This window comes from Triturus cristatus, chromosome 9, assembly GCF_964204655.1.
Source record: "Triturus cristatus chromosome 9, aTriCri1.1, whole genome shotgun sequence".
Lineage (NCBI taxonomy): Eukaryota > Metazoa > Chordata > Amphibia > Caudata > Salamandridae > Triturus > Triturus cristatus.
Window position 1 is genome coordinate 1189976907 of NC_140592.1, and position 26576 is coordinate 1190003482.

At 43.8% G+C, this 26576-nt stretch overlaps 1 protein-coding gene across 2 annotated transcripts in view; it reads left to right on the forward strand.

Annotated features, from left to right (window-relative positions):
- LOC146799610 (retinol dehydrogenase 12-like) overlaps nt 1–26576 on the forward strand; it is a 143796-nt gene that overhangs the window by 70902 nt on the left and 46318 nt on the right. For both annotated transcript variants that reach the window (XM_085627196.1, XM_085627195.1), the window contains one exon: nt 26264–26419. In XM_085627196.1, the coding sequence (XP_085483322.1) occupies nt 26264–26419 (156 nt within the window). The remainder of the gene's footprint in view (nt 1–26263; nt 26420–26576) is intronic.

Consider the following 26576-nt stretch of genomic DNA (forward strand, 5'->3'; position numbering starts at 1 on the left):
CTCTTTTCATTCTCCTCTCCGTCACCCTCTGCATATTTCTGCATCTCTTTTTCACGCCTTTCTCTGCCCCATCTTATCTTAGTCTTTTCCCTCTTTCACCATCTTCTCTTCCTCTCTCTCAGCTGGCCTACCCTTGCTTTCCCCTTCTCTCACTGTTCACTCTCACTGTTCCAACACACTGTCTCCCCATCTCTGTTTATATCCTTCGGTCCCCCTTTCTCACCATCATTTCTCACTCAGTTTCACTCTAGTAGTGCAACTATAATTCTACATCCACTAGCACAGTGCTGCTTCTGGCACTATCATTCAAGGTCAGCTGTCACATTCTGATGGGGAGTGTAGGTTTGCTAGTTTTTTTCATCGTTAAATGCATCCAGCTATATGTGAATTTTTGCTCAATACTCCAATGTGTAATACAACTACAGAACATAAACCTATTGTGGCTTGTACTTCTGTCAGCGGTCTATTTTATAAATGTGAAGCCTCCTCAGAATGGTATGTAAAAATTATCTTTTGTCCGGAATTTTGACACTTTGGCCTGAATTTTTATTATCAATGTCCAGAATGTGCCCTCTTGCCAGATGGTCACCCTAGTCCCTAAAGGATAGGACTCTGGGGTAGTTTGCTTAGCCCACGGCTCCCAAGGACAGCAGAAAGGATGTATGAGTGACAGGCCATGGAGAACAAGTGGGCGTGCACGAGAGGTCATCAGTGAAGGGTCACAAAACAGGGGTTGTCAGGGCACTGAGCAGTCCAGTTCCAAGTCTTTCAAAGTTACTGGCTTTACTCCAGGGTAAAACTGTACTTATCCTGCAGAGGGAGCTCCCACTACAGGTCAGAAAGCCCCTGATTCAGTGTCTGCACCCACCCCATAAACAGATCAGAATGTGTAGTTGTAAAGCGCACGTTCACCTAGAAGGATATCTTGGCGCTGAATAACAGATGTTTATTGTCACCCAACTCAATGATACTCCTTTTATCGACCTCGGAAGAATGAAAGGCTGAGCAAACCCACCAGGATTTGAACCTGTGACCATGATAGGCGCATTAGTCAACTAAGCCCCCTTCCCGGCAAAACAAACATTTGCAATGCAATAGGTCTCGCATTTTCGTAACTTTGACCTATTGGTATTGTAAATGACAATGCCTTTTATTATTGCAGGTTTTTTAAAACACATAAATAAAAGGCATTGTCATTTACAATGCAAAAAGCCAAAATCTCGCAAATGAAAGACCTATTGCATTGCAAATGCTTGTGTTGAGTCTGCACCCATGGACCGCGCTGAATATTATCCAGATGGGTATGCAGATGGAGGCGAGAAGAAAGGCTCCTAATTATGGGGGTTCTAGGGATGTACAGGGGTGTATTCCAGCTCTGCCAGGCCTGGAGCAGGGAATCGGAGGTCGGGGTCAGCATCGATGCGCATCTATTAGCGCCATCACACGAGAGTTTCTCTTTTCCTCACTCTTGCCGTGACGTGAGTTGACATGCTAATGTGCGGTTCAGGCAGCACCCTCCTTACACTTGAGAATGGCCCAGCAGGAGGATATCGGGACGGGGCTGCAACCTTTGACCCTCTCATTCTTTAGGAATGTAGTAATCTGACCCTTTTGTGCTTTTGAAAACAGTCAGGGAACACATGCACCAGGCCAAGTAACTCTTAACCCAAGGGCTGTTATTTACTCAGTGAAAACTGTACTTTTTCAATCTAATTTCAAAGTACACCGTGTGAGTATATATGTTCGTTTGTGTGTGTGTGACCATATATGTGCGTCTATATGCATGCGTGTATGTCACTCTCAGTCAGTTCTAAACTCAATTATCCCAAAGGGTGGAACATGTACAAGCAGTTTACAAAAGTGAAGCTAAAATGCGACATGTTGTTGTCACGTGTTTACTTGAAGCGGCATCGCACTCGGATTTAAATGTAAACAAGTCTTTGAAAAGCAATAGGTCTCGCATTTACGCGAGTTTAAGGTATTGGCATTGTAAATAACAATGCCTTCTTATTTACATTTCATGAAACAAAAATAATAGGCATTGTCATTTACAATGCCAATAGCTTAAGCTCGTGTAAATGCGAGACCTATTGCATTGCAAATGCTTGTTGTTAAGTTTGTTTCCTGCAAGTGAGCCACTTGAACCCACTCTGGCCTCAAACACTGAAGGATCAGTTGGCATTTAATCAGGGTATTAATCCTTCTCACACTGAGGTACAGTAACGTGCCTGCTACAAAAGAGCCAGTTTCAGCATCCTAAAGCGGGCCAGACGCAGGCGCCAGGTCGGTGGGGTGGGGGTGAACAAATCCGATGTAGATCTCCTTAAGCGTCATCCACTGCTGCAGTCACTCATAGAGAAGCGGTGATGGCATGTGCTGACTGCAGGGGGAGCGCCTACAAATTAACAGGGAGAGGCGAGCCAGAGCTGAGGCTTGGGCCCGACTTGGCTCTTAAAGCCCGCGCACGAGCTGAGCACTGAAAATGTGTGCTATGGTAATCATACATCGAACATCATGTAAAATATGATAAAGTCTCTTCAAAATTCCAAAAAGTGATAGCTTTTAAACATGGACCATATAAGAGACAAGACAGTTGTCATGCAAGCCCTGTGCATGGCTCAGATTATTATAGAGCGACATTATAGTCTATTAAAAAAAACACAATCTTTCTTTTTATACAACTAGTATTCTGGACTCACATATTTGAAAGTTCTTTCATGTGTGATAATGAAGAAAAAGAATGGCTGTTGAAATAAAACAGTTGCTTAAGATCACACATTTTAAGCAGGAAAGCTGCGAATTATCCAGATTTTCTGCTTTCACTTTGTACAAATCAGCCACTAAATGGGTATCTATTTGTGTTTTCTTTTTATGTTAGCACATTGTTAGTACCTCTTTTATGCATTTTTCTGCCGTTTTATATAGCGTGAACTCGACCGAAAGGTTTTGGGGCACTTTTTATATAGCACCAGTCACGTTATACAAGGTCACATTCATTGTTTATGGGCACAGGAAGATTAAGTGATTTGCCCAGAGTCACAGGCTGTTGAGCGGGCGCTGTTACTCTAACCTGGTTCCCCAGTTCCAAAGTCATCAGCTCTGGCCTTAACGCCACATCCTGGGTAGAGCAGCGGTGGCAGCCAGAAGCCACATGAAAGCTCGGCTTGTTATGGGCTCGAGGTTCTAACAGGACCTTGTGCTGAGATAGAGCCGGCTTAAGGCTCGAGCCTGGCTCAAGCTGTCATTGGCTCACCCACTTCCAATGCTGACGTATAGGAAAGGTGGGCTTACCATCTCAGTAACATAGCACATATATGGCAAAGTTACTGGTGATCAGTGACCCGGGCACAAGCAACCCAAACTGGTAGTAAAGGGATGCAGTAGAAAGGACGATCAGGCTGTTGAACAGTGACCAGGTCAGCTGCCTTGCAGCACAGGTATTGCTAGAACTGACCAGGATTATCAGAGTTCTTGTGGTGAGCCTTATATTTTTCTCACAGATGTGTCCTTTCCTTTTTCTCGTTCTTTCGTGAGAGCACTCCTTGCCTTTTGCGGGGGTTGCCCATGTTCTCAATCACAAACCTTGAATCCCTTAGCTAGGGCCAGTTGAATTATGCGATTTAGGCCCAGCAGCGTTTCCTTCATTATTGTATATTTGCTTCAGTTACCACATAATCCATCCTCTGCTGCATAATTTGCAGATTTTATAATTTTATTTTTAAAAGTTTCTATCTCAAACTGATCAAAAGTTACTAAAAGCGTAGCAACTCGTTGCTGAGCAGTGGAAGGCCATTCACAAAGGTTGACTGGACATCTTTCTGTTGCTTATTGCTCTATTTGGGTGTCAGCCTGGTACGAATTACCTCCACAATTTGCCTCATAATTTAGTAAACCTAGCAGCACAATTTGGTCCTCCTCTTCCGCATAATTTTTGTGGCTCTGCCCTTAATATTGTATCACTGACACAAAAATACTGTTCCTTTATCCATCAAAAAGAAACGATTTCTTCAAACTGTATCACTCACTAAAGATGCACCACCATTGTTCAGAAACAAACGAAGGACTCTCAATAAATAAATTATCTCGACTCGTCAATTTTGTGGTCACTCAACTAAAGGTATACATACAAGCTGGCGATGTCAAAAGCTGCCCAGTGGACAGAGATGTGATGAACACATACATCTCCTAACTTCTTTTAATTGTTGTGCGCCGTTTGAGACACAGCTACCCAGGTGCACTTTAATATTGTCATATAAGCAAGTCGATGACCTGTGAACTGTAGCGCTTTCACAAAGCTTTTACAGGAGTCGCAGGCAAAAAAATGCGGGAAGTGGAAAATAAATGTGGCAGACTAATAAATAAAAAAATAATATATCTGATCTCAGTGCAATGTATAGGCGGTATAGCTTGGATAGCTTCCAACTGCCTTGTGTCTTTCGATGGCTTTCCCCAAGGAGATAATGAATGTATGGATTCATCAACGTCCACGGGTGTCATTTTTTTTTGTGCAGTTTTAGATTGCGCGAACCCGACCCAAAGGACAAGGTATCTGAGCTCATTACATGAGCACCAGTTTACACAAGGACACATTCAATTTTGGTAGGTACGGTGTGATTAAGTGACTTGCCCAGAATCACAGAATGTTGAGCCGACGCCGAGACTCGAACCTGGTTCCAAAGTCGACAGCTCTGACCGTTACGCCACATCTTAGACAATTGAGGGTGTGGGCTTTTCAGGTGCCCAGCACTGAGTAAATGAGACTGGAATATTTTCTTGTAATATACTTTACTTAGGACCCTGTTCAGAGTCATATAGTGAACGCATTTGCTAAATCTTTTGAAAAGAGCTGCACAGAAAGGTCACCAGAAACTCAACAAAAGGCTGGCGGCACGAAGGGCAGATTCGATCCGCTGGACAAATGTCCGGTGGGCAGCCAGCCACGCAGCCCCAAAGCCTGGATTGTGCTGCTGATGAATGGCCCCATTGACACTTCCCGGCAGCGCAAGCGTCAGCCGGTCTCACGGGACGCACCAGCCCCGGATGACTGGCCAGCCCTTACAGCACAAAGAGGAACCTGTCAAGGGTGTCGTGTTAGGACCCACAATCGGGTGCACCATTACATCCACCCTTTTGTCCATCGCTAGATGCTCTCACGTGTTTTGAGGTCACCGTTTACCACCACCTGTGAAATATTTCCGCCGTGTTGGAGAAGGAAGAGGGGCCTTTGAGAGAGTGGGGTCAGGAAAGGACTCGGACCCCATCACTGTCTTATCAGCCAATGAGGGTGATAGGTGCAGTAAGACCTGTTATCAGACGTTTGCAGTTAAGAGTCAGCTGGAAAACACCGACCACCGCAGTTTTCCCCAGGTAAATATTGGCAGGTCAAATCTTTCAAGATTACCAGGGGTGGGGAGGGGCCTAGAAATGTCTGTGACACGCAGATTTCATGCCTCAAGCACCAACATCCGCAAGTTATTGACTATTTTTGGATATGCATTCTTTAATTGGAGTTATTTATCGCATCCGATAAGTAATGATTCCCAGGGTATTGTTATTTATTTGATGCAATAAATGATGATTTAATACCGGGGAACTCGTACCACTCCGAAAATTGCTTTTTAGGTCTCGCCTGAGCCAGCGCTTTAGCGCTGCTCTGGCGAGAGCTATAGAAAACGGGGATTTGGAAGTGCAAACGAGTGCTTTTCAGGCCCCCAACTACAGTGCATGTGCGCCGGGCGCGCGCACCATTTGGCAGCCTGCGTGTACATTTCGCGGGTGCTTTGATGTTCTCAGTGAGCCGCGCGGCCACTGCGAACATCAAAGCGCCCGCGAAATGATTACTTTCACTTTAACGTTCGCACCTACTTGGCAGACTGGTTCTCTGTTGCTCTTTCCTCCTCTGCTCTCTCTCCTCATAGTCCGTCCCTCCCCCTGTTGCAGCAGCTGGCATTACACGGGGGGGGGGGGGGTGGCTCTTCGTGCCTACCAAAAAACAAGCATTGGCATAGCCAATAGGTCTCGCTTTTGGGACCTTATAAGTATTTAGTTATGCAACTGTTGCATAGTTAAACACTTATAAGGTCCCAAAAGCGAGACCTATTGGCTATGCCAATGCTTGTTTTGGGGAGGGGGCGTTTTATATAGCGCGAACTCGACCCGAAGGTATCAGAGCGCTTTACATGAGCACCAGTTGCGTGGCAGACGGACACATTCCTTTTGTTAGGCAGGGGGAGGTTAAGTGATTTGCCGAGAATCACAGGATGTCGCTAATGTTGATGGGCGTCAGCTGTGCAGAGCCTCCTCACAGGACTATGGAACCCTCTCTGATAGCGCGTGACTCACGGTAACACCGTTATGTGTGTTGGCAGGTCTGAAATGCAAGACATGGCTGTGGGGCTGCCCAGTGCTTGTGTCTGTATATTTTGCATGGATTGCAAACGCTCTAGCACAGGGATTCTTCAACTGTGGTCCGAGGACCCCTGGGGTTCAGCGAGGTCTGCTCACTGGGCCCATTACTGTTTTACAACATATAGGGCCACATGCTTGAAAGTATAATTTTGCGATTACCAATTAGCGTTTTTTTTTTTAGAAATTGCTATTTGGTAATCGCAAAATGCAATGCAACAAAACAGACAGGAAATAGCGATTCTCTAATTGCGATTTCTTAAGAATCGCAAACACAATTAGGGAATCGCTATTTGCAATTGTGATTCCATTCGTTCCTATAGGCCTCAAGGCCCATAGGTGAGAATGGTATTGCATTGCCTAAATTGCGATTACCTAAATGGTAATCGCAAATTAGGTAATGCAAAGGCGATTACCTTTATTGGGAATCAAAACACCGTTCATACATTAGAAAAGGCCATTTTGCGATCGCAAACGGCCAATTTTTACGAATCGCACTGTTAGCGATCGCGAAATAACTTGATGCATGTGATCCTAAATGATATCAAAATTAATAAATTAAACTTGTATACAAATAGAGAAGCAAAACAGAATTTTTGAAAACTTTTTCTATATTTGATCCTGAATTAAACTTTGGTTTGTACTTATTTCTGCATTTTTGTGTATAATTTTAAGGTTTAAATCATAGAAATTGCTTAGGCCGCGGGTCCCCGGCTTCCAATAATGAATCAGTGGGGGAGGCCTTGGATTCCAGTAATGATTCAGTGGGGTCCACAGCAGTCAAAAGGTTAATAACCACTGGTCTAGCAGAAAGTTAAACTTGCCTCTAGCCGGAACTGAAAAAAGATTGTTGCGGCACCAATGTATCATTGCTGATCCAGTTTAGTTCATTTTGTGTCAGATGTAGAGTTTAATTTGAGCAGGTGGTTTCCGGTGCTCCTCTTGACTGTCTGCCACTAAGTAGCGCTGTCTAGCTCATTTAGAGATGACCACAACAACAGTGAATTAATAATTCAATCTACATTAAAAATGACTATTACGTCAGGCCCCCTTATAGCTTTGGGGGCCTGAAATAGTCCGAATTGTCACGCTTGTAGGAGCGAGGTGATTAGTAGTTGTGTTGTTACTGTCATTGGCAGCATGGCCGGGGCAGTGTGTGGTGCAGGCTGCAGTGACCTCCTGACGAGGGCCCTGGCTCTTATTTCTTTACAAATTAAGAACTGGTCAGATGTAAATCCTGGCCAAGCGAGGCACAGGTGGAGCTGGGCACAGAATATGAAATAAGGAGTAGAAGATTAATTTTGGGGAAAGTATTTTTTATTAATAGTGCATAAAAGTCCTTTATTGATCTACATTGATTATTGATATTCATGAGCAGTCGGTATTATTTTTTATCTAAGTGCACTGAGGCAGGACCCTCCAGTTAAAGCACTGTGCCACGGCCCTGCTCTTTGTAAGCACTAGTAGCAAAAGTAATGTAGTTAGTTTAATGACCCTTGTAAGGTTGAAAGGCTGAGTTGGCCATGCCAGGAATCAGGCTCGTGATCTGTAGGTAATACACCGCCTTCTCAAGGCTAGCGCAGAAGTGTTTAAACTTTGTTATGCCTCTCCCTGTGCATGCTAAACAATTTCATTGGGGCCACCCAGAGTGACCAATACAATTGTTCACGGTTACTTGATAACATTGCAGCTCTCACATATATAAAAATTCAAACATTGCAGTTCTGTTCAATTATTCCTTTTAAAGTGCAATCAAATGCAGGATTGCCAGCATGCTATTGCCCCCAGCCTTTTCTCTCTGAAGTGTATAACCATCCACAGTGTGATCCTATATCAGAAATTGGGGGATGCACAGTGAGGCTTAGTTGAAGCCCCCATCTCATCCTGACATCTACTCCCAGCCAGGACGTCACTGACAAATGATGTTACCACTTGCCCATTAGAGAGTCATTCACTTGCTCTGTTTATTCACCAAAAACACAGCATTGTTTTCAGCCTGATGCTCCTCTTAGCCAGTGCCTAGACCCCCACGGGTGAAGTGGGTGTGAGGGGCGCCACCCAGTTTGGAGACCTCTGAGCTGGTGCTTAACTCACTGACCCCTACTTCCGGTTGAATGAGTGAGATTCATTTCAGTCACTCACTTCTGTAGTGCTAAACCACAAACAAATGTTAGTAGTCAGGGGGTAGTAGCCACGCAAAATGAGAATTAAAAAGCAAAACCACTACAAACTCTCAAATAATAGAAGTAATACACATTGGACAAGAGGAACATACACTCGGACTATCAAACATCAAAACTAGAGGTACCATCACAGAGACTCGGGGTTCCGCTAATGTCTGCAAGATGCAATCCCCCATAGATACAAACCTCAGCTTGAAGCAGTCAAGCTCCGGGCTTATTAACACCAAATGGTGCCCTGAAACGACGACGCTATAAAAATAGAATTTAGAGACCGGCCAGATGACTCGGAGAATTACCAGCTTATTGCTGACATCTGGCTTGATCTATAGTTCATGAATATGAATCCTAACAAGACCAACTTAGCCCTTCATGCTTCCATGGTTGTTAAATTGAGTGCCATTAATTTGGGTAACGCCTCTGTTTTAAAACGCTTAGACACAGAGTAAATTAGATGCAAAATATTATCATAATGGTGCCGCTTTCCACCTGTGTGAGCCGATGTGCTTGGTACCAGGAAGGAAAGCTTCTTTGTCGCCAACTTCATGGCACTGATAGTCATAGGGCTGTACCAAAGTGTTGAGCTTTTGGGTCTGAGATTGGATGAGGTCTCCTGACCTTTGGGAAGGTGCAAGCGCTCATCAGAATTGTTTGGAAATTGCCATATTTGGAGCTCCTAAATGAAGTCCGGCAGTCAAAGACATCGTCCTGGGAGGCTTGGTGATAGCATGGGGAGTTAATCAAAATTCTTATTTTTCTATCTGTGTACATAAACACAGGTAGGAAAATAGATTGTTATCCGTCTATATTTGTGTTAACAAGTAGCAAAAGTGGCAAACTGAAAACCTTCAATATAGTACAGATAATGATTATTCTATTCCATTCAGTGACAAACCTCGACCACATGGTAATCCTGAATGCGACCATTTTATTAAGCATCTTTAAGGTTAGGTTCAACATTAACTTGCACTATAAGATGCGCTTTTTCTAGGGTCTTCGCCGGGTTAGACAACACTTTTAGCAAAGTCTCCATAAAGGAGCTCAGTAGAGTTTGTTCGTCCTTGAATTTTCATTCACTTGTGGTACTTAAACTCCAGATTTGTCATTCTATGTCATGTAAGGCACATCTGCTATGCTGTCTCCACCCGATCTTCTGTTCTGTCACCTGTACCTCTCATTCCTTTCTTTCGTCTGTTAGCCACGCAAAATCTGCTTCTGCTAATAATTCAGATACGGACGGATATTCTAGGGTGTAGCTATCTCTAGTGTGGATTTTCTAGAGTATAGCTGTCTGGATGGATCTCCTAGAGTAAAGCTGTCTCTAGGATGAATCTCCTAGAGTATAGCTGTCTCTAGGCATGATCTTCAAGAGTATAGCTGTCTCTAGGATGGATCTTCTAGAGTATAGCTGTCTCTAGGCATGATCTTCAAGAGTATAGCTGTCTCTAGGATGGATCTTCTAGAGTATAGCTGTCTCTAGGCATGATCTTCAAGAGTATAGCTGTCTCTAGGATGGATCTTCTAGAGTATAGCTGTCTCTAGGCAGGATCTTCAAGAATATAGCTGTCTCTAGGATGGATCCAGATTTGTCCTTCTATGTTATTTAAGACACGTCTGCTATGCTGTCTCCACCCAATCCACTGTTCTGTCACCTGCACCTCTCATTCCTTTGTTTCGTCTGAGAGCCAAGTATTGTCTGCTTCTTCTAATAATTAGTTTCAGGATGGAGCTTCTAACATGTTGCTATCTCTAGGATGGATCTTCTAGAGTATAGCTGTCTCTAAGATGGATCTCCTAAAGCATTGCTGTCTTTAGGAAAGATCTTCTTGAGTTTAGCTGTCACTAGGAGGAATCTACAGGAGCATAGTTGTCTCTTGAATGGATCTTTATGAGTATTGCTGTCTCTAGGATGGATCTTCTAGAGTATAGCTGCCTCTAAGATGGATCTCATAGAGTATTGCTGTCTCTAAGATGGTTCTTGAAGAACATAGCTGCCCCTAGGCTGGATCTCCTAGAGTATCGCTGTCTGTAGGAGGGATCGTTTTGAGTACCTGTCTCTAGGATAGATCTTCAAGAGAATAGCTGTCTGGATGGATCTCCTAGAGTAAAGCTGCCTGTAAGATGGATCTTCTAGAATATAGCTGCCGCAAGGATTGATCTTCTAGAGTATAACTGTCTTTAGGATGGGTCTTCAAGAGTATTGCTGTCTCTAGGATGGATCTTCTAGAGCAGTGATACACAAAGTACGGCCTGGGGGCCGCTTGCAGCCCTCTTGACCTTTACATGCTGCCCCCCTGTTGAACAGCAGCACAAGCTGCTGGTTGCTTGCTGAGCACTAATATTCAGATAATGTTTTTAAATAAATGGGCAAGCATTTATTTACAGGTGAAATGAAGTAACTAGGATGGTGTATTGCACCACTTAACTTTAGTTAACCTGCAAATAAATGCTTGCCCTGATTATTTAACATTTGGTTTACACCTCCTTACACAATCCCTGGTCTACCCAGACCCCCCTACCGCCGCCCTGCTGGCATCAGTATGGCCCTCGGTTACACCACAGACCACACGTTGTGGCCCCTGAGCAAATGTTTGCGAGTGCGCATGTTCTAGAGTATAGTTGTCTCTAGGCAGGATCTTCTAGAGTATAGCTGTCTCTAGGATGGATCTTAAAGAGTGTAGCTGTCACTGGATGGATTTCCTAGAGCGTTGCTGTCTCCAGGATGGATCTTATTGAGTATAGCTGTCTCCAGGATGGATTTCCTAGAGTATTATTGTCTCCAGGATGGATCGTATTGAGGACAGCTGTCTCTAGGATGGATCTTATTGAGTATAGCTTTGTCTAAGATGAATCTTCAAGAGTATAGCTGTCTCTAGTATGGATCTTCAAGAGTATAGCTGTCTCTAGTATGCATCTTCAAGAGTATAGCTGTCTCTAGTATGGATCTTCAAGAGTATAGCTGTCTCTAGGATGGATCTTCAAAAGATTATCTGTCTCTAGTATGCATCTTCAAGAGTATAGCTGTCTCTAGTATGGATCTTCAATAGTATAGCTGTCTCTAATATAGATCTTCAAGAGTATAGCTGTCTCTAGTATGCATCTTCACGAGTATAGCTGTCTCTAGTATGGATCTTCAAGAGTATAGCTGTCTCTAATATGGATCTTCAAGAGTATAGCTGTTTCTAGGATGGATCTTCTAGAGAAGTATCTGTCCGTAGTATGGATCTTCAAGAGTATAGCTGTCTCTAGGATGGATCTTCTAGAGTTTTAGCTGTCTCTGGATGGATCTCCTAGATTATTGCTGTCCCTTGGATTGATCTTTTTGAGTATAGCTGTCTCTAGAATGGATCTTCAAGAGTATAGCTGTCTCTAGGATGGACCTTCTAGAGTTTTAGCTGTCACTGGGTGGATCTCCTAGATTATTGCTGTCTCTTGGATGGATCTTTTTGAGTATAGCTGTCTCTAGGATGGATCTTCTAGGGTTTAGCTGTCTATGGTACTGTAGAAATGGTTTTGCTGATTCCCTATGGATGTGTATGAAACTTCTGTCTGTCTGGTTCCCCACTTGCCTGCCACGCCAGCATTCTTCCTGACTTGTCCTTCTGCTGATATTGCCTAGCCATGTACCCATGTTGTTGCATTTATCCAGGATATGGATTGCTGCTGCTCTCCACACTTTCTTTCTCCAAAAGCATGTTACTGAACTTCTAGATTTTCCAACTGAATTTACCTAGCTTTCAAATTTAGCCTGTTAACTCACCCCTTATGTGGTTTCTATTCTGGTAGCTCAAATTGCCACTTCTACTGACTCTGAAATTGTGTCTTTATCTTTCACAGAAATATTCCTCAAAAAGAAGGTGTCTGTGTCTCCCCACCCCCATCGTTTGTTTGAACGCAGAGGCTGGGAGTGACTCTGCTTTGTGGATTTGTGCCATTCCATTATGCACACCAAGGGAGAATAGTCAGAGTCAAGATATGTTGTAACTATAATGCATGGCGTGTTCTTCGTCTATGAATATGTACTCTGTCTTTGTATGAGGGCAGCCTATTGTAGAGTGATGATGAGTATTCCCTACATGTCTCATTCTGCAGACCTTCTCCTTTAGCCGAAAACAATGGTCATCCTTCACAACAGATATTGCAGAGCTGTACAAGGCCCTTGCTAAGTTTAGAAATCTGTCCATCCTTACTCTAAATGTACAATTAAGGCACCTCTCCAAGTAAATATAGAATGTAAACTGTGTGCTGGACATCAACCATATGGCCTTAGAGAAAAACGTATCATTGTCCCCGAGTGTTGCATATATGCTCACTAGAGATATTTTGTTCCCCTCTAGAGTACCCTTCCCTTTGACATAATGACCTTCTTGTTACTACATTACTACTGACCCCTTCATAGGAATTAATTAACCATCAAGATCACCACACCTCTCACTCTGGTGTAGAAAGAGCCAGGATATATTCCTTCCCTTCACCCTTTGCCCATTTTGGCCTGTCCTTCCTGGCTCTTATGTATTTCCTGGCCAATGGCTATGTGTACTCCCTGCCTCCTCAGGCAGGAGCCTGCTACTGGAATATTGATGGCCCTCACATTTCACGTGGTCAACTTAAATCCTGCCATGTATGTGTTATCATGAAGGTCTGTTGCTGCGCCGTGTATCCCATCTTGTGGTGTCCCTTGTAAGCCATCCTGTGGCCTAATGTCCCATCTGAGTATCTTTAGCTTTGGTCGTGCCTAGTCTACAATCCCTGTCCTCATAAGCTCCCCAGGACATCTCCCAATCCTAACCTTAACCACAGTCAAGTACAAATTTCATAATAAAGAACTAAACCTGCATGCCCTTGCATCTGGAGCCACCAGATATTGGTGGCCAATGTAGACTCCTTGCACCTCAAACTTTAACCACCATGTGCATTATCCTGCTGCTGTTGTCTGAAAAGAAGTACTAGAAGTTTGATTTCATATCAGTTCCATAGCTATATTTTGTTCCAGCAACTTCTCCCTAGTACATACTTCTCAAAAGGGTCTATTTTGGGTTAGCATCCATGCCAGTCCTCTAGCTCCTCCCTAGCGCCCTCTTCAATATCCAAAGTGCCTTTAGAAGCTTGTCTTATCGGGTCCTTTGTTGATCCACATTGCTGTTCTTCATGTTTCTGCTTATCACACACAATCTCTTTCTTTTTTCCTTAAGGTGGGTTAATCTCACCCCCCCTCACACCTCTACTCCACCTTTCAAAGTAAACCTACTCCTTCTGAGTGTGTAAAGAATGTAGGATCCGTCTTTAGAAAAGACGTTTAATTTCACGGGGAAAATTAGCATGAATTTTAATTGCATTTCCTGGAGTTCGAGTTCCATCTGTTTCGTGGAGCATCAAAAGGTGAATAATGAATTTCTCTGGGTTCCCACAGGATGATTTTATGGTCACTGTCAGAATATCAAGGATAAAAATATCGACCTGCCCAAATACTGACTACCAGAATATTGTGAAGGTAAATGTATGAGGTCAATTATAGATTTACTGTTCTTAACCCCATATGTATGTACACCTACCTTCCGAAAATTCTAGTAGTATTCTAATAGTAAACCACGTCTCACTGATTAGCGTTTTTTGGGGGGAATCCAGTGAGTGCTTCCGCCCAAGGCTCCGTGTGTTCAGCGGTAAACAAGGAAGACCTTCTTCCTGTTTCCATTGACCAGGTGCTTAGGGGCTGTGGCTCGTGGCTGCTGTGAGCCTGAGCCACCGCTGCCCTCTAACCTGTCAGTCTGTAGATTCACTAGAGTCCACTTGCTTTTGCTATAGGGACCTCCCACATTCTCTGCTGTCTCCTTTAGCCAGAGACCACCATGACAACAGGAATGACACACCACTGTGGGAAACATTACTTCTGGCAGAGGAGAAATCTTAATGTGCCAGATCACATTGGTTGGTAGTTCACTCACTCCCACCAGTGGAAAAACGAAAACATTTATCTATATGCTCTATATGTGCTCTCTATTAATCAGTAAAAACACTAATGGGTTCTGGCTCGAATCAGCAAGGCTAGGCCAAATCTAATGCTAATGCTCTAGTAATCAGCAGGGGGGGGGGGGGGAGACATAAATGCATTAAAAAAAGTCTAAAAAATATATAAATACAATATATAAATACATTTCGACTTACCCGACGCTGCGTCTTCCACCTCTCCCGATCCCCGACTGGCCCACACCGCGCAGGCTTCCAGATGCCGATTCCAGCACTGCTCTCATGTTGGGATTGGTCTGAGCGGCCTGCTTTGCCGCTCAGACAGTGCCTGGGAACCTGTTGCTTTTCTCCACCCGGCTGTACAACACAGCAGGGTGGAGAAATGCAGAGTACGCATGACAGTTTGGCCGGTCTCAAACGGTCAGCCAAACAGTCATGCGCACTTAGTAGTGCTCAGCACTCCTCTTCCTGAAGCCCAGGATGTTGGCCGGGGCCCGCCCCGCAACTTGGCAATCCAGCAAAGGCAACAGTGAAAAAGAAAATGATAATAAAATCATTTTATTACCTTTTTCTTTTTCACTGTTGCCTCTGCTGGGTAGCAGCAGTGGGGCGATGCTCCTCTGCCATAGCGGAGGAGCCGCCCCTGCTATTGCTACAAAAGTGACAGTGATACCTTCTGCATGTCCTTTCAAACGCCCATAGTCAGTTGTTCTGGTACCTGCTGAACGATGGAGATGTTCTTCAAGTCTCAGTACTGGTGCAGTTAAAGATACAGTTCTGGGCCCCTACAGGGAGTGCTTGGCAGCAAGATGTGCCGCTGTATAAGTGCTGCCCCCATTACCCCCCTGTTAATTTGTATATTGAGCCTCATGCAAATAGTAGAAGTGTTTACACTTCCAGTTAAAGTGCCATGCTATCCTATGACAATGGTCCTTTGCAAAGATGTGACTGATTGATTTATGATGGTTTTCAAGCATTTCAGGGAAAACTCTTGATTCCTTGCTCCATAGGTGACTGAATGAAATGTGCCCTAAGATGCATTATAAGTGATAGGCAATCCTCACAACTCTTTCTTTGTAGGAGCACAAGTAATACACATGGGAATTAAATTCAGTAGTCTCTCTCCAGGAAATCAGTTAATCACTGGGGCATTGCAAGTAATGGGAACTTGTCTCGTGGTGTTGTTTGTAATACAAGCTACCTTTGTGCACTGTACTAAGCTCTAGTGACTGGTGTAAAACTGTGCATGATTACAAAGTTCTGTACTCTTACCACAGGATCTCTTCATATCGAGGGGACCTTCACATGCATACCCCTCGAGTATGTCGCTACTATACCTGAGCCGCTGAAGAGGACTCATTGCTCTGCAAGGACTTTGTTGCAGAGGGTTTGACATTTCCTTTATTTAGCTGCCAATCTTTAAAAATTAGGTAGCCAGAGTTGAAGTAACGCTTTCAGGTCCATCAGGGACAGACTTGAGAAGATGTTTTAACACTGGAGTCAGCATCAGTATGTCGGCTGGCAGGCCTGCCGAACTTATCTGTGCTCTGCTGGCCTCAATCATGAACAGTCGCTACATGGTTGAGAGAGCGAGACCTCTCCAATGGTAACCTGTCAAACTTAAATGGCAGAGAAGCGGAGACAGTTCTAGTTAATGAACACTGACTTTATTTATAATTGACAAGGGCCACAGGGGTATATTTACAAGCCCCTATCTCCACCATAACGTCACTTTTTTTTACGTTGTGGTGGCGAGTGGGGCTTCACCTTATTCACAAGGCGGCGTCAAGCCACTTAGGGTTGTGCAGCACCCATAGAAACAGCAAAATGTCATGAATTATTGTATATGTGCAGGAAAGTATCCCTTCCTGCACATAAACAATCTTTAAATGGTTTGTCAATGCTTGTATTACATGCTGAATACCTGAATACAGCATGCCTCGTACAGCATGCCCCTGCTTGACCTAAACAAAGTTCCCAGTATATGTTTTAAATGTTTTAGTATTGTGTGCATAGAAAAATCACTCAAGCACTACTGAATTTTAAAGTAACTTGATACAAATGTTGGCTGCTGGCATAAACTTAAAATGAAGGGCTTTAACCCCTTTGCCGCGGGGGTAATTTCCCCGTGGCGCGGGGCGGGGGGGGGGGGGCGGCGGCGGCACTGTGCTCGTGATGAGCCCAGCTCGTCATGAGGCACAGTGGAGCTGTGCTCATGACAAGCTCGGCTCGTCACGACTCCGCCCACTAATTGATTCTCCCGCACAGGCGGGGAATCAATTACGTGTGGGAGTGGCGCGACCATTATGACGAGCCCAGCTCGTCATGAGCACAGCTCCACTGTGCCTCAGTCATGAGCACACAAGGGGTTAAGTGGTGATGTGTTTAACTAGGTTGCTGGCTTCCACTCTAACAGAGCCGCTGCAACTGTTTTGTAAATGATATCACAAACATTGTATAATGCAATAATGTTCCTATTAGATATAAACACTGCCAGAAATGTGTGGATTGGCCTCTGTCTCGCATTTTTAGGACCACGTTATTTTGTTAGCCTTTAACAGGTGCTATACTCTCACCAAAAAGCAGCAAGTGTAATATTTTACATTACTGCTTTCTTTAGGGATTTCAGTATAATTTATGGTGGAGACCAAAGACAGCAGAAAGGTTTGACTTGGCTGGAAGCCTGTTTGTTGGCTATTAACCAGAAACAGGTGCCAGTATTTGTTTAAATTGTTTTATTATTGAGTGCATAGAATAATCACTCAAGCACTACGGCATTTGAAACTAACTTGATGGAAATGTCGGCTGTGGGCATAAACTTAAAATTAAGGGCCTTAAGTGGTGATGTGTTTAAGTAGGTTGCTGGTTTCCACTTCTAATAGAGCCACTGCAACTATTTTGTAAATATTATCATACACGTTGTATATTGCCATAATGTGCCTATTAGTGTCAAAGGCTCTACGATAAACAGAGGTAATTATTAAAGCACCCAGCATAATGTGCTGCATTGCTGAATACTCATAAAGTCCCAAAGGCAAGACCTATTGCATTGCAAATGCTTGTTTTTTAGAGGGGATAAGCAGAACGGAAGAGGTGGCTAGTGCTAGGACGTGCTTTGGTAAAGGAGTGGGGGCTAGTTATAAGAAGTTGGCAGTGACAAGAGAGGCAGACAAGTGAGAAGTGACAGCAGTAGCATGAGATAGAAGATCGAGGTTCATCAGGAGGTGGCCAGTGTTGTCAAGTAGTCATCAACATACTAGATACTTAGTGATCCACATAAGGCCACACCTGTCATCTTTGAAATGAAGTTGATATCTGCCAAGGTTTGGCAAAACCCTTGCGGGTTGCAGACATGCTGGCATCTGTTCCTATGATGGAGGTTTAGGAAGACGGAGGCATTTTAAGGCATAATAGGCCAGTACCCTTGGTCAGAACAGATATAGTTCAAATATCACTATAGAAGCTAGTAGGGGTCAGGACTTTTTCTGATAAAGTAGTTATTTTGAAGTCCAACGTTCCAACAACATGAACACCCAATTTAGTGGGGGCTTCTGGAATTTCCCCAAAGAAACCTTACATAGGTAACAGGTACAGCAGAGCACGCTTTCCCATACACAGAAAAGGCACAGCTCACTCAGAAGTAAAGTTAGCATTTCTAATGGGAGGGCCATGTTCAACAAAGGCAGTACAAGCAACTGACAATGGTAGTTTATTCCAAAAGGCCATTGAGGCCTTTAGGCCAGCCAGGACTCTACCCATATTATACTCATACTGTTTCTCAATCATATATGTCACCTACATATCCAGGTACCCGAAGCTATCTAACTCCCAATTCAAACCCAGGTTGTGCAGGGGATCTGCCATACTGCCAGCCCACCCGGTGACACGAAATATTTGGGATTAAGCCACATTCACCCTGAGTCCCGATAACCTCCCACACATCCCCAGCACATTTAGTAGTAGCTGCACTGCTTGAACGGGTCACCGCCAATATATTAGGGCATCATCAGCATACAGGCTATATGCTTAATATCTCCCACCTGAATCCTCTATCACTGCAATGTGTCCCTCAGATAGGCCCCCAGTGATTCTATGGCCAGGAGGGGCGACAGAGGGCAACCCTGTCGAGTCCCCCTCTGTGTTTCCCAACTATCCGAGACCCATCTCCCAGACAGAGCCATGTCCAATGGCTTTGAATGTAGCAGGGCTATTCATTTCTGTGATTCCTGGGGAACCAAATATACAAAAAGACTGCCCACATGACGTCCCGGCCAATCGTATCAAATAAATACTCTTTCTATGTTGAGTGCTACCACCACCATCTCTATCTGTGAACCCTACACGGAGTGCATGACATGAGTGAGTGTGCGGATATTCTTGAGGATACTTCTCTGAGGAATAAACCTGCATTGATCTTCGTGCACCAGCTGGCCAAATACCCCCGCAGTCTGCTACCAAGAAATTCAGAAAGGCTTTTTACATCCATGTTATTCATAGAGAGTGGGCAATATGAGTCAATCTTCTCCGGGTCCTGGTCTGGTTTAGAGAGCATGACTATAAGGGCCTCTCTCATAGTCTGGGGGAGAGTACCCCTATCCCCTGCTTCATTGTAGAGTTCCAGCATTTTCTCGGCTAACACAGCTGTATCTGTAATGCAGAATTCTGTTGGCACCCTATCCAGAGCCTGGGTTTTGGGTCTCAGCATGTCCCCTATCACCTCCAATATCTCCACCTTAGTCAGTGCCCGGTCCAGGGCTTCTCTTTGTGAAGCCTCTAGTTTCAATAAGTCCAAGCCCAGCAGGAACTCCTTCACCTCAATGACAGCATAGTCATCGTGTCTCTGGTAAAGCTTTGTCTAATATCTTTGGAGTTGCCTATTGATCACAACCTGTGTCGAGACCAGCCTGTCTTCGTCTGTCCTTACGGACATGTTCAAAGTGGTTGGCCTTTCTCTACGAAGGAACCATGCCAGGAGATGACCAGGTCTGTCACCCTTTCCATGCAGTAATTGCCTGAACTCCTTCAGTTCGAATTTACCTAACCTGCCCTGTGTCTCCCCCACTGCCAGCTTAGCATACACTAGCTTGCCCTGCAACCAGGGATCCTCCTGCCCCTCCCCCCCATTAAAGGTGTGTTAATGTATCTTCCTAGGCCCTTAGCTCCCTTCGTAAATGATTTAGAATACCATACACCCTAGAAAGGCACTCCCCAGGTATGACTGCCTTAAGTGCATCCCATTCATTTGCTCTAGTGGCACCCCCAATCGCCTTCAAAGAATCGCACTATGACCCCCTGCATATATGCTTGAGCAGCACCTTCTCACAGTGCCTCTGGGTTTAGACGTCATAGGTGGGGGCTGCCGGCAACACACGTATGTCAGAAGTACCGGAGCATGGTCAGACAAAACCCCCCCCCCAGGTGTTCCACTGCAACCATCTGCTCTCCCAACTCTCGCACCATGATGATTCTGTCCAGCCTACTATACATGCTATGCAACTCTGAGTGGTACGTGTACTTCAGGTTCCCGTCGGGTGCAGCGTTCTCCATGCCTCAAAACGGTCACCCATGCCATTGCCTCTGCCATGGCCAGTTTCACATTATGCTTCGGAGGGACATGTCCATATCCCCCTTTAAAATACTAAATAATTTTATACGGTTTCAAGAACAAATCATAAAAGTTCATAAAATCGACATTACAAATTATGATTCCAGTGACCTATTTACAAAGCAGCAAATACAATCCTTAAAATTCAATCTTTTGCTGAACATGCCATTTGCTTTACGAGGCACTTAATGTATAGCCCTCCCCCATAGAAATACATCAGAGCTTATGTTGTATATTAAAAATTGGGCTGGTCAAGTTCAACTACAATCACTAATACCGTTTCCTAATAACCATTGCAACTTTAATGTATTTGGAAACTCTAATACATATATTGTGTGTAGCCAGAGAGTGTAAGTAATTAAAACCTTCGATATGAGAACATGGCCTAAATTCTTTTAAAATCAGGACTATAAAATTTCCTCTTGGCTCTTTGTAGAGGTTGCAAAATAGCATAATGTGCTCTGGACTGCCCGATTATCGCAGGGGCATGGTGCCAATTTGTCTGCCCACCCCGTTTGTTTCGGGAACGCCATTAAAAAATGCAGTGGAGGTAAATGAAATCTTGTTAGATAAAATTGTGACTATGCATTTATGGTGAATGTTGAATAAAATTGCTGCTGGGCAGGAAATAAACAAGGGGGGCCTGCTACCTTGGGTTGAGAGGGGCGTATGTTTGCCCCTGTAGAGTGCGCCTCTTTTATTATATTTTTTGCATTTTCATGAATGCCGGCTGGGCAATCAAAGTAATGTCCCAAACCTAGCTTGTAAAGGTTATCCCATACAAATCAAAGCCAAGGGATAGTAAGTGCTCAGTTTGATACAATCTTTTATAACCTCTCTAGAAAACATTAACTCCTCGGATAACCAGATTTTAACCCATAAAAGCAGAGGGGCAATATCTATACAATCCTCTACAAAGTCACGCCCCAACTCATGATGACAAGAAATTGTGGGGGCACTATTTGGAATCCTCAATACCCTTTTTATAAATGTGTTTTCCATAATCTGTAACTTGCGGCTGTTATGATAACCCCATAATCCTGATCCGTATGTTGCCACAGGCACACATTTGGCTTTGTAGGGTGTAACCAGCTCAGTCACTGGTTTATGGCCCAGCCTACAGGCAAAGCGGAAAAGCCCTTCAACAACCCTGCCCACGTGTTGCTCCCTTGCATTAACAAGCGATTCTCAATTCATCAAATTGTTAAAAATATTCCCAAAGTAATTAAAATTATTCAATTTGTCAATTCTCTTAACCCCCACACAATATTTTCTAGTTTTGGTCACTTTAGGGCCACCCACCATAACATATGACTTAATAAAATTGACCTTTAAATCAAGTGCCAGCATAAAATCAGTGAATGCAATAAGTAATTTTTGGAGAGCATTTGCTGTCAGGGCCATTAACACGGTATCATCCACATAAGAAAGTAGAGGGACCTGTGTGCCCCCAATGCATGGACAGTCAATTTCTTTGTCAGATAAAAAGACCTCTAGACCATTAGTGTAAATTAAAAAAAGAAAAGGGGCTAAAATACATCCCTGCCGAACATCTTCTGTAGAGACAATAGGCCTGGTTTTGTCCCCATGTGGGCTGTATCTTATAGTAACAGAGGCGGAAGCATGGAGCCTGCGAAGGAGAGAAATCCAAGCTTCCTCAACTCCCATTTTCACCATAAGGTCCCACAGCTTATCCTGATTTACTGTGTCAAAAGCACTTGACAAGTCCATGAAGGCCAAGTGGATAGAACCCTTCCTGGCCTACTTGCGCATAATCAGGGACAAGTTGAGGCACTGTTCAGTGGTGCCCATCCCCCTCCTAAAGCTATACTGTGTTCTTGCTATCACCCCTGTGTCCGTCGCCCAGGTTTCAAGTCGGGCAAGAACGACCCTTCCCCAACAGTTTAGCTGTAGCATCAATAAGGGAGATTCGCCAGTAACAAGCAGGGTCACGTCTAGTACCTTTTTAGACACAGGAACCATGATGGCCTCCTTCCAAGTTGCTGGAATAGAGCCGATCACCACTGCTTTAAACACGTTGGTCAATATTGGGGCCCACAGTTTAGGATTACTTAAAAAAAAATCTAATGGCACTCCGTCCGGACCAGGAGCTTTCATGCTAATTCCTTTAGCTATGGCTTCCTCAACCTCGGCTACTGTGATTAATGCACTTAAATGAGAGGCCGAGGTTAGGTCTAGTGGAACATTTTCACTGGGTACCTCAAACTGGTGGCCGTTAGGATTAAATATAGCCGCAAAGTGAGCTTTCCAGACATCCCCCAGAATCAGAGAATCCATCTTGCTCGCCTCTTCAGTAAATAGTGGACGATTTATGATATCCCAGAAGCTTTTGGAGTCCTTAAGGGAACTAGCTCTCTCCAAATGGTCCCAAGCTAGGCACCTGAGTTCCTCTTTCTTCTGCTTAACAACACTTTTAAAAGTCTTCCTAGCATATTTGATTTGAGCCCTGTCTCGAGGATTTGCGTGGAGTGCCAACTTAAAAATGTTATGTGCTCTCGAGCATTCCGCGTTAAACCACCTTTTCTCCGGGTGATCCCTTACCTTAATTGATTTAGTCAAATTTTTAGCTACATCAGAGCAAATCCGTTGACATTCGGGAATGATAAGCTGGGGGCAAGTCATGGCGTAAACACCTCATAATCGAGTCTTAATTGGCTGTGACAGTTTTTACCTCAAAGTCAGAGGGGTTTACTTTATTCCAGTTGAGTCTTACCCCTTTGTTGGGATTAAAATGAACTAAATAGCCGTCTACTTTCCCTGTCTGAGCTATTGTCCTTACGGACGCCATGGGGGTAGTATGATCACTATCATTATTTGGCTCCACCTTAAAATCTCTAATAAGTGGCAAGAACTTCCGTGAAATGAACATAAAATCAATAAAACTTTTCCTACCCCCACCCCCCCCCACATAAGTAGGGCACTGTATCCGGGAATTATTGACTAAGTCATTATTGAGGCCCAAATCATTCTCCATAATAATAGCATTAGGGGCTCACCCTGAGGGGTGAGGAGAAAGTGCGGCAGGGGCTTCCCCTCTATATTTAACATCCCACAGGCTTGACTAGAGCTATGGGGACAAGAAGAGCAATTAAAACCAGGCACCCAGAGAATACATAATGGTTGCCATTTCTCAGAGATGTTATTGATTTCCGCCTGTAACGCCTCAATAACCTGGCCGCTATTTTGATTAAAAATATTGTAGTACCAGTTCACCACTAGTAGCTTGACCGGTAACATGTTAGAGATCATAATTAATTGGAACCAGGCAGATGTAGCAGCAACAGTGATTTTTATGGCCTCATATTTAACTGAAATTAACAGTACCAACCCTCCTTTTGCCCTCCCTGCTAACGAGGGTGTTGCGTGGACCGTGTAAGAACAATAGCCATTCAGCACAATGTCTTTCTTATACCACGTCTCCTGCAGACAAATGATTTCAAAGCCTCTAATATATTTTAGCCATACCTCGTCAGTCAGTTTGGGATGGATACCTGCTATGTTCCATGATATAAGTTTAAGTAGAGACTTATTATGACCCTGGTTTTCCAGTCCCACAAATTCATTGTTTATAGCTTGATCAGCTACCGCGATAAGCAGACACGGCTCCTCCCTAGCTGAGTTATCATTTAAAATTAAATTAGGGCAAGGGGAACAATTTTTTCGGATTTGTCTCAGCTCTTCATTCTAATGTTATTTCAGGGGAGGATATTTCAAGAGGATCCACAGAATCCCTATTACTGGGTTTATCTATATGAACTCCTCTCCCTTGAGCACCATGGTGCAAACCCATTCTCGTCATGACAGCTGGTTGTCTAAAGCATCCAGTTAGTCAGTCAATTTCAGACAGTCCAGAAAGGACATCGAAGCGGTTAGGATGACTACATGAAAAAGGCTGTGTAAGGAGATGTGTGCTTGAACCCAACCTCGTGAACTGTTTTCTTGCAAAATGTTCATGTTCTGGCGGGTAGAAAAAAAACCAACGGGTAAACCTCTATCGACTCACCATATGAGTCGTTAAAGTGCGTTAGGGCCAAGCGTACACACCATGCATTATTAAAATTAAGCACAACGTAATCCCCTTCCCCACTTCTCCTGCCTTGGGTCTTAAGTCACGCCGGGCACAGCCTAGCTCGCTCCACTTTCCCATCGCCCATCGTCTCCCAATGTCATGAGCAGGAAGCCCAGTCCCTCTCCTTTCCTACATTCACAATCCCTCTGAAGTCCATGTGAATGTACTTTGCTTGCAGATATGTTCTGCCATGAAACATGTAAAAAAAATAACACAAATAGAACCAAAGGAACCCCATTCCCTGGGTAAACATCAAACCTTCCATTCTGAAGATGCTTTCCCATGTGCAATGCCTTTGAATGTCACACCCCGTCCCTCACAAGATCGCATCTACGTCCCAATAAGGCCTACATGTAACTAGCACTTAACAAATAATGAAACACAACGAAGGACCCCACAAGCACACGAGTCGCACACCAGCCAAATCCAGCCTCGATCCCACAATCCAGGATCCCCGAACACCCTATACCCACCCGATGTAGAGGCCCAGAACAAACCTGTAGAAATCAAAATAATTGAACAATTAAAAGGCGGGTAGGCGTGGCACTATGTGTCACCCCTGCCTCCCCATGCAGTTGACTCTAGAATATCGTGCTCCCCCATGGTATGAGAGAGAGAGCAAGAAACAAGTAATAAAAAGAGGGGCAGGAGGTTCTCACCCCTGAAGAATTCCCCAATCACCTAACACCAGAGGGGGAAATTACGTGGATTGAATGTGAATTGTTTCCATCCTGGACAAGACTAAGAGAAATCAGAATGATGGCCAAAACATTTAAGCCTCTTATCTACAAAATCTCCCAATCTCTATGTTTTTAGCTCGGGATTCCTCCAAAACATGCATTAGAATTTGAATTGATTATTTGTGAGAGTACATATTAGGTTTGAGTGGGTACAAGGGTATGTGTGATAGGATTTTAACATGGTTAAAGGTGCTGCTATGTGTAGGGTGCTTTACTGTGTAGATTTAGTCATCTTTTTGTCATAAATGTTTTAAATAAAATTGTATGTTACTTTTCCAAGTGTTCGTATATAAAAATATTTTTGTTCTTGGTACAGAATTTTAAAGATAAGAAGTATGTTTTTTTTGCATTTAGAAACTGAAGCAGTTTAAGAAATGTGTGCCCTAAAATTTGATTCTCAAAATTTATTTATTCTTGGTGCATCTAAAATTGTAAACTGGGCATAACAAGCTGGGTTCCACTTCCAATCTAGTTGGTTCTTTTATAACTCTTCAATATGTGACAGGAATTATTGTTTTAGATATGTTTGCTTGATCCAAGTGCCCTGTTTATAGGTTATCCTTTAGTTATGTTATGCCCTCTTGGACTTTGGGTCTTCAATTCTTCAAGTTCAAGGTCAAATCTTATCTTTGATGGTGATAAACAGTCAGCCTTGACATGCCTTTCTTCATGCCTGTATCGTTTACTGCAGAAATCTCGGTGAAAGTATGCAGGTTAAAAACCTACAACTTATAAAACAAGAAAATATGCACATTACTCCCCAAATTGAAGCCATAAAACAAATTATGCTTTGTTCACCTGGGAGTGCTCGGAGGGAACCTACCTCTGTTGCTGTTATCTTAGTAGGCCACTGCATCCATAATTAGCTTGCAGCTAAATTACAGCAAGAGATTCTGTCAATATCTGGTTGCTCACCTTTGTCCCATGCATATTGCCAGACTTGTGTCTACTAATGCAGAGATTTTAGTTTCAAGTCGGTTTGTAGTGCACAAAGACCTAAAAGCCCCCAGAGGTAACCCTTTCATGCTTTAAACCTCAACTCAGCCCTTTGTTGAAGGATGTCCAATATATGTCCATGCAGGCCACAGCCATACCGAATTTATTTTCATACACACCATAAGATACATTTTCATTTAATGAATCTAAATCCCTGGGATTTGGAGGCAGGCAATAACGTTTTTTGTTTATACACTGGAAGACCCCCATTAAATGTTGTCTGGTTACCACAGTGTTGGAACTGATCTACTCTTACCCACTTATGTGTCGTTGATCTTTACAGGTGCTCGTGTCATCATCGCCTGCAGAGATGTGCCGAAGGGGGAAGCGGCAGCCTCTGAGATCCGTGCAGAAACAGGAAACGAGCAGGTGGTTGTCCGCAAGCTGGACCTGTCAGACACAAGATCTATCCGGGAATTTGCTGAAAACATTCTCAAAGGTACCATGCAAGAGAAACATTCTTTTTCCCATAGTGCTAATGATGATGAGTTCATAATTTAGAGTGCTATAGGTGATGGATAGTGCAAGTTTGGCTGAAATAGCCCCAAAGGTGTGCAGACTGTCTTCAGGGCGTCTGCCTACTTGGTAGAATTTCT